Source organism: Camelina sativa, chromosome 20 (assembly GCF_000633955.1).
Source record: "Camelina sativa cultivar DH55 chromosome 20, Cs, whole genome shotgun sequence".
Taxonomy (NCBI): domain Eukaryota; kingdom Viridiplantae; phylum Streptophyta; class Magnoliopsida; order Brassicales; family Brassicaceae; genus Camelina; species Camelina sativa.
In genome coordinates, this window is record NC_025704.1 from 13,890,526 (window position 1) to 13,899,585 (window position 9,060).

General features: G+C 37.3%; 1 protein-coding gene across 1 annotated transcript; it reads left to right on the forward strand.

The window, feature by feature from the left end:
- On the forward strand, positions 916-3,418 carry LOC104770752 (GDSL esterase/lipase At5g22810-like). Its single transcript, XM_010495210.2, has 5 exons — positions 916-1,497; positions 2,000-2,130; positions 2,240-2,482; positions 2,665-2,920; positions 3,009-3,418. The coding sequence occupies exons 1-5, from the start codon at positions 1,236-1,238 to the stop codon at positions 3,140-3,142; spliced, it is 1,026 nt and encodes a 341-aa protein (XP_010493512.1). The 5' UTR covers positions 916-1,235; the 3' UTR covers positions 3,143-3,418.

Genomic DNA, 9,060 nt, shown 5'->3' on the forward strand with positions numbered 1-9,060 from the left:
ATAGTTTAACTATTTTATGTTGATGGATATTACTGTTTCGTCTTTTTTAATAGCGGTGCAAACAAAAGTGTTAGTTTTAAGGTTAAAGTTTTAGTAAAATTATTTTAAAATTTTATAGTGTTAGTGAAATAATCTCAAGATTTAAAGTGCTACTCAATGACATTTTGAATGTAAAAAATGTGATTTTCCCCCTTTTTTTTTTTTTGTGCAACCCCCAAATTAATTTGTCTAATCTCCAATTAAAGCCCCAAATTCACGTTTCGGAAAAAAAAAATCAACAATTTGAGTAATTTTGTTTGTTTTAATAACTTGTTTTGAAACAAAACGTTTAGGTTGTAATATATTTTACAGGTATGTGAACTGAATTTAGCTTTCACCAATCTATGTTTGTTCAAAGCAAAAAATAAAAGCTTTCACCAATCTATAGGTTAATTATACAATTTTGTCAAAACCTAAACAATTCCATTTTTCTAATGCATATTTACATTATTAGCAAAACAAATTACTAACTTAGAGGTCTTCTTGGCATGCATCAGAGACTTTTTTCAACTAAGACTTGCGATTTATAGACTCCCTTGGATCATCAGAGACTTCGAGACGTACGTTATATTCTAAGTCCGGTTCCTTTTTATTTACATTACATCATCAGAGACTTCGAGACTTACGATTTATAGACTTCCTCTCTATTTTCCGAGTTTTTATTGGTTTCAAACCAAATTCTATAACATTTTTACTGACTCAAAATTGAAAGAAAAATCTACGTTCTGTTCGCGTATTGACAATGGAGTATATAGACGTAAGAGAGTTGGAAATTAAGACAAGTGTCAAATGGCACACATAAACGTAACTGAACTATAAATGTATAAGCCAAATCAATGCCCGAGTCTCACAACTACTTTCTTTCAATGTGGTTCTCTCTCTGCTAAGTGTTTTTACTTCTCTTTAACAGGCCAACAGATCAGACACATCAATGTGTTGTGCGTATATCAGAGACACAAACGACATGTACACATGAACGCTACGATACTACTATATATCATTATATACTGTGTAACAAACATTTGAGTACTCCCACAAGAGTGAACCCCCAAATGTTTGTTTGTTCTATATAAATACCCTTGCATGCCAAACTACATAACACTTATGCTACTCATATAAGCATCAACATCACAATATAACCGTCGTCATCATTATAATCTTCATCTTTTTGAAAAGAAAAAAAAACAAAGAAAATCATGAGTTTCTCGAGAGTGGGAGTTTTGTTAGATCTATATGTAATGGTAAGGTCTTTAATGTTTCTTGAGCTAATGGTGGTGATGGAGGCACAGCCACTGGTTCCATCCATGTTCATCTTTGGTGATTCGGTGGTTGATGTTGCAAACAACAATGAAATCTACACAATCGTTAAAGCTAATTTTCCTCCTTATGGAAGAGACTTCACAACCCATAAACCCACCGGACGCTTCTGCAATGGAAAGTTAGCTACTGACTTCACCGGTACTTCTTATTTCTTATATTCTTCCATTTATTCGAATGATAGGACAGTGACATATATGCATAATGCATGCATGCGTATATACTCATTTCTCATCCAAATAACCGTCTGACAGCATCTAGTGTTTAGACATGCATGCAGCTGTACTCAAACATGATGATCTAGTTTTGTGAATTGATGCAGGACTATTTAGTTAAATATTCCTGAGAGTAATTGTTCCACATGCAGCATATATTGATGTGAATTGATGATTTCTAGCAAGGATTGAAAACTAAAAGTAGAAAATTAAGAGCCATGACTTGATAATAATTTCTTCAAGCTTGGAGTTAAAAACCAAAACTAGTTGCTGGATTGTATTTGCATGGGGGTGAAGTAAAGTAAACAATTTATTTAGGATGAAATATGAAGAAAACAATGTACATGCATTAGGTCGATATGTGTGCATGTTTATGTGTACATGCATACACATATGATATTATAGTAATATAATAATCAATTGTGCAGCTGAGAATCTTGGATTCACATCATACCCACAAGCTTATCTAAGCAAAAAGGCAAAAGGAAGAAACCTTTTGACTGGAGCTAACTTTGCCTCTGCAGCCTCCGGTTATTACGATGGCACAGCCAAGCTCTACGTTAGTACCATTTTTTTTGCTCTTTATTTATTTATTTGTCGTCTAACAATAATTTGAATCTTAATAATTGAGAACGTCTTCTTACTTAATTTCATTGCTGATTATGAAGAGTGCAATATCGTTGCCGCAACAGCTTGAACATTACAAAGACTATATAAGCCGGATCCAAGAAATCGCAGCCTCAAACAACAATGCAAACGCCAGTGCTATTATATCCGATGGCATATATATCGTCAGCGCAGGAAGCAGTGACTTCATACAAAACTACTATATCAACCCTCTCCTCTACAAAGTTCAATCACCTGATGACTTCTCCGATTACCTCATCCTCTCCTACTCCAGTTTCATTCAGGTTATTTTTTCTCTATTTCTTTGTTTGTTTGTTCAAATCATACCTAAATGAGGAATCAAATTGATTTGAGCAATATATATCATAAACTTAAATTAGCAATATTTGTTTGTTCAGACAATCAAAAGGTAGTTAAAGTATAAGTTTGTTGTGTTTTTGTTTTGTTCTGTTTTGGGAATCCGTAGAATTTATACTCGTTAGGAGCAAGAAGGATCGGAGTGACTACGCTTCCGCCGCTAGGATGTTTACCGGCGGCCATAACCGTGGCAGGCCCACACGAAGGTGGATGCTCGGAGCAGCTAAACAACGATGCAGTCTCCTTCAACAACAAACTCAATACAACGTCGCAGGATCTCAAGAGAAACCTCATTGGACTCAATCTAGTCGTGTTTGATATCTATCAGCCTCTTTATGATCTCGCCACCAGGCCATCTGAATTTGGTAATTTATACAGATTTTCTAAGCATAGAACAATGCTTGGTTAATAGGTTTTAATTTTTGTTATGTGCTCTATGTAAAAAAAATTCAGGATTTGCAGAGGCAAGAAGAGCTTGTTGTGGAACAGGATTACTAGAGACATCAATACTATGTAACCCTAAATCATTAGGAACATGTAATAACGCGACTCAGTATGTCTTCTGGGACGGGTTTCTGTTGGTTTAAGCTTGAGGGAAGCTTGAAGAAGAAGAAACTGAAGTCCTAATCGAGTTATGATTAGGAGAAGATAAGGCTCAAGCTTTTATTAGAAGTTATCTAGATATTGTTGTGTTTCCTAGTAGGAATAGGATTTGGTTTTATATAAATATGTTAGTCGAGTTATGACATAATATAAGGAGAGTTTGTGAGATTGGCTTGAGTTTTAAGAGAGAACAGATTGTGAGAGAACTTTAGTTTTGAGTGATTTTCTAAAGTTAATAATAAGAGAGCAATTCTTATTTTGATCTTTGTTCTTTAAAACCTGCAACTCTACTATATTTGGTATCAGAGCCAACTACAAGAAAGATCAATGTCAGAAACAGAAGGAGCAATTATTGTTGCAAAACCAGAGGGAGGAGGATCTTCCTCAATCTTGTGTTCCATGCTAACTGCTACAAACTACATAGTTTGGGCGATGAAGATGAAGTTTGTTCTTAGGATCAATAAGGTTTGGGAAGCAATTGACACAGAGGATATCGACGAAGAAAAGAATGACATGGCCACTGCGTTATTGTTTCAATCAATCCCTGAGGCACTCATCCTACAAGTAGGAGAACTAGATACAGCTAAGAAAATATGGCTGGCGATTAAGAACAAACATGTTGGAGCAGAGCGGGTTCGTGAGGCTAGGTTGCAGACTTTGATGACCGAATTTGACAAATTAAAGATGAAGGACACTGAAACTATTGATGAATTTTCAGGAAGGATCTCTGAGATTTCTTCAAAATCAGTTGCGTTAGGAGCAATTATTGAAGAATCTAAACTAGTTAAGAAATTCCTTAAGACACTTCCTCGAAGAAAGTACATTCAAATCGTTGCCTCCTTGGAACAAGTACTGGACTTGAATACAACGAGCTTCGTTGAAATAGTTGGGCGACTGAAAGCTTATGAAGAAAGGATTTTTGATGACGACGAACCACAAGAGGAACAGAGTAAGTTGATGTATGCTAGTACTGCAGCTACTAATACTGACACAAACACGAACCAAACTAGCTACTCTAGCCAAAACCAGTACGAGTACAATGGAAGCTACAGAGGTAGAGGCAGAGGAGGAAGATTCTCTTACAGAGGAAGAGGACGAGGACGCAACGGAGGGAGAGATACATCTCAAATTACTTGTTTTAGATGTGACAAGTTAGGCCACTATGCAACTAGTTGTCCAGATCGTTTACTCAAACTACAGGAAACACAAGAAGCTGAGAAAAATACAGAAGATGCAGACGAGCTACTAATGCACGAGACAGTTTTCCTAAATGAGAAACATTGTGTTCCGAGCAACTTTGAGACAAATACAGAAGGAGATAACACTTGGTACCTTGATAACGGGGCTAGCAACCACATGACCGGCGATAGAAGGTACTTTGACACACTTGATTTAATGGTCACAGGGAAAGTAAGATTTGGAGACGACTCACGCATTGACATCAAAGGAAAAGGGACCATATCGTTTGTTGATCTGAATGGAAAAACAAGAAAGATGACTGATGTCTACTACATACCTGGCTTAAAAAGTAACATTATTAGCCTTGGTCAAGCTACAGAGGCTGGATGTGATATTAGACTGAGAAAAGGACTCCTAACAATGAGAGACAGCGAAGGAAAATTACTTGTCAAAGCATTGAGATCACCAAACAGACTCTACAAGGTAAGAATGGGTGTGAAAGATAACACATGTCTTTATTTGACAGACATAAGCGAAGCAGGTAAGTGGCATGCAAGGATGGGTCATGTGAACTTTGATACTCTAAATTCTATGATCCAGAAGAAGCTGGTCTATGGAGCTCCAACTACTACACTTGAAAAGAAACTCTGCAGTTCGTGTTTATTGGGAAAACAGACAAGACGAGTTTTTCCCCAAACAACTTCTTTTCGAGCAACAAAGAAGCTTGAGCTAGTACATGGTGATCTCTGTGGGCCAATATCACCAAGTACTAATGCTAAAAATCGATACATCTTTGTGCTTATAGACGATTACTCACGTTATATGTGGACGATTTTGCTAAAAGAGAAGGGAGATGCGTTTCAAAAGTTTAAAAACTTTAAGACAATGGTAGAGAAGGAAACAGAGAGTAAAATACAAACTCTGAGAACAGATCGAGGAGGAGAGTTTGTATCTACCGAGTTTAGGTCTTATTGTGAAGAGAATGGCATCCATAGACACCTTACAGCTCCATATACACCACAGCAGAACGGCGTAGTAGAAAGAAGAAACAGAACATTAATGGAGATGTCAAGAAGTATCTTAAAACACATGGGAATGCCAAATCATATGTGGGGAGAAGCTGTGAGACATTCAACTTACCTTCTCAACAGAGTAGCAACTCGATCACTCAAGGATAAAACCCCATATGAGCTATTCAGAGATAAAATACCTAATGTTGATCACATTAGAATTTTTGGGTGCATCAGATATACAAAGGTGGACTCTGCACACCTGAGAAAGCTTGACGACAGGACTCGTGTATTAGTTCATCTAGGAACAGAGCCTGGCTCTAAAGCTTACAGGCTGTTCGATCCTCACACTAAAAGGATCATTGTTAGCAGAGACGTTGTTTTTGATGAAACTAAAGGCTGGGATTGGAAGGAAGATGAGAGTTCGGTTAATAGCAATGATAATTTCATAATCACGTTTGAAGGTTATGGAAACAGTGGATTATATGAAGAGGATAGAGAAAGTAAAACAGAGCAGGATGATGAAATCAGATAGAATAAAAACAGAGGGTGCGAACATAGGAGACAGTGAAAGACAGGACAACCAAGATCCTTTACCTACTAGTATGTCACCGGTTATGTTGAGAAGATCACAGAGAGAGAGACATCCACCCAAATACTTAGAAGATTATGTGCTGCTGGCAGAGGAAGAAGGTGAGATGTTATTATTGAGTATGAATAATGAACCAAGAAATTTTGAGGAAGCAAGAGAGTCTAAAGAATGGATACAAGCGTGCAAGGCAGAGATTGGTTCTATTGAAAAATTAAAAACATGGGATCTTGTTGATTTACCAATTGGAGCAAAGCCTATAGGACTCAAGTGGGTGTTTAAGCTGAAGAGAAATTTGGATGGCAGCATTAATAAACACAAAGCGAGGCTTGTTGCCAAAGGTTATGTTCAACAATATGGAGTTGATTTCGAAGAAGTATTCGCTCCAGTAGCTAGAATTGAGACAATTAGACTTCTTATTGATCTGGCTGCATCACATGGTTGGGAGATACATCATCTTGATGTAAAAACAGCTTTTCTACATGGTGAACTTAAAGAAACAGTCTATGTCTCACAACCTGAAGGTTTTCAACAAGCTGGAAGTGAAAGGAAAGTTTATAAACTAAATAAAGCCTTGTATGGGTTGCGACAAGCACCAAGAGCCTGGAATAATAAGTTGAACATGATCTTGTTAGGACTAAAGTTTGTCAAGTGCTCAAAAGAGCCTTCAGTATATCGCAAGAGGATTGGGGAACACCTATTGGTAGTTGGTGTTTATGTCGACGATCTCTTTGTCACAGGAACGAGCTTGTTAGCAATTAAGGAGTTTAAGAGGGAGATGTCATCAAAATTTGAGATGAGTGATCTTGGCAAATTGACGTATTACTTAGGGATAGAGGTGACACAGCATCAACAAGGAATAAGGTTGAATCAAACTAGATATGCACAGAGGATACTTGAAGAAGCTGGAATGAGAGATTGCAACTTAGTGCATACTCCGATGGAGGTTGGTCTGCAATTATCAAAAGCAGAGGGTGAAAAGGAGATTGATGCAACAGGGTATAGGAAGAACGTTGGGTGTCTTCGTTATTTGCTCCATACTCGACCTGATTTGTCCTTTGCAGTTGGAGTTTTGAGTCGATACATGCAGAGTCCTAGAGAATCACATGGAGCTGCCATGAAGCACTGTTTACGCTACTTAAAAGGGACAACAAGTCTTGGTTTAGCATACGGCAGAACAGAGATACCAAGATTGATCGGATACAGTGACTCTAGTCACAATGTTAATCTAGACGATGGTAGAAGTACTTCTGGTCATATTTTTTATCTAGGTAAGAGTCCTATAACATGGTGTTCACAGAAGCAAGATGTCGTAGCCTTGTCATCTTGTGAAGCTGAGTTCATGGCTGGAACAGAAGCAGCAAAACAAGCTATTTGGCTGCAAGAGTTGCTTTGTGAGATCAATGGAGTCCCTTGTGAGAAGGTCACGATACGTTTAGATAATCAATCTGCTATTGCTTTAACAAAAAATCCAGTATTTCACGGACGCAGCAAGCATATACACAGGAGGTTCCACTTCATTAGAGAGTGTGTTGAAAGTGGAAGAATAGAGGTAGAGCATGTCCCTGGGAGTGAGCAGAAGGCAGACATCTTGACAAAGGCACTTGGGAGGATTAAATTCAAGGAGATGAGAGATCTTATTGGAGTGAGTGAAGTGAAGAGTGAAGTCAAGCTTAAAGGGGAGAATGTTGGTTTAAGCTTGAGGGAAGCTTGAAGAAGAAGAAACTGAAGTCCTAATCGAGTTATGATTAGGAGAAGATAAGGCTCAAGCTTTTATTAGAAGTTATCTAGATATTGTTGTGTTTCCTAGTAGGAATAGGATTTGGTTTTATATAAATATGTTAGTCGAGTTATGACATAACATAAGGAGAGTTTGTGAGATTGGCTTGAGTTTTAAGAGAGAACAGATTGTGAGAGAACTTTAATTTTGAGTGATTTTCTAAAGTTAATAATAAGAGAGCAATTCTTATTTTGATCTTTGTTCTTTAAAACCTGCAACTCTACTATAGTTTCATCCGACGGAAGCTGCTAACAAGATTCTCGCAGACAATCTCTTGCTCGCTGGCATCTCTCTCATCTCCTGATCATATCCATCTCTCTCTCTACATTCCTTTCAAGATCATTGTTGCTTTTCAACTATGGCTTAAGATTGTAATTTTCAGTTCATGTATTGTTTTGCCCATTTGGATTTCAAAACTGAATCGAGATTTATGTCGGAAGATTGACTTCTAGCTTTTAAAATATGAGTATTTTTTTTGGTTCCACATGTCTTTCTTGTGTACAATTTACCAGACTGTCTCCTAAGTAATCTATGGATATGAGAAAGACAGGCAAGTTCTAACCTGTATATGTCTACCAAAAAGTCCACCTGAGTTAGCGATATCTTGAAGCTCGATGGTGTAATTAATGTGTTATGCCTTGAGTGACCATGGGAAGATTCGCCATGAATTAAGAACCTTCACAGATCTACAATTAAGAAAGAAGAAAATTATGAGTCAGGTTTATTAGAATATTTTCAATTCAGACTACAATCGAAGTGGCTGTAGCAAAAGTATCAAACAATTGAAACAAAGCCTCTGGAACTTTAAGATCAGTCGTATTATGAGAGGTTTTGAGTTTTTCAGACTGCATATATCACTTGAAATAGAATTTGAATGCTGATACTATGATTTTTGTGTCTCCTAGTCGGTTCAATTAACCTTATGCGTTGTAATACTTAAGGTGTCAATCCAGTTGGAGAAGTTTACTATCACTCAAGATGCAATCAAGAAGTCACAAGTTAAGCCAATTCAAAGAGTGTTTTTATCTAACAGTCCTAGAATGATCAAAATGCGAAACGGAAATGAGTCACAGAACTAGAAACAAGAATGCATGACAAGAAGCAAAAGTGAATGAAAACGCAAACGATTCTAAGCATGAACAAACGAAACAGTTCCAGGAATGTAATTAAAATCGGAAAGAAAGAAGTCCTAAGGATAGGGTAATTGATGTCGGTGGAGTATCCTAGTCTAAGGAGTGTTTAACATACCACAAGCAAAGTATCCCTAAACAATGAACATCACAACTTAGCTAATCCAATCTCTTGGCAAAAGCTACTCAGACTCAACCACTTCCATACCTAGCT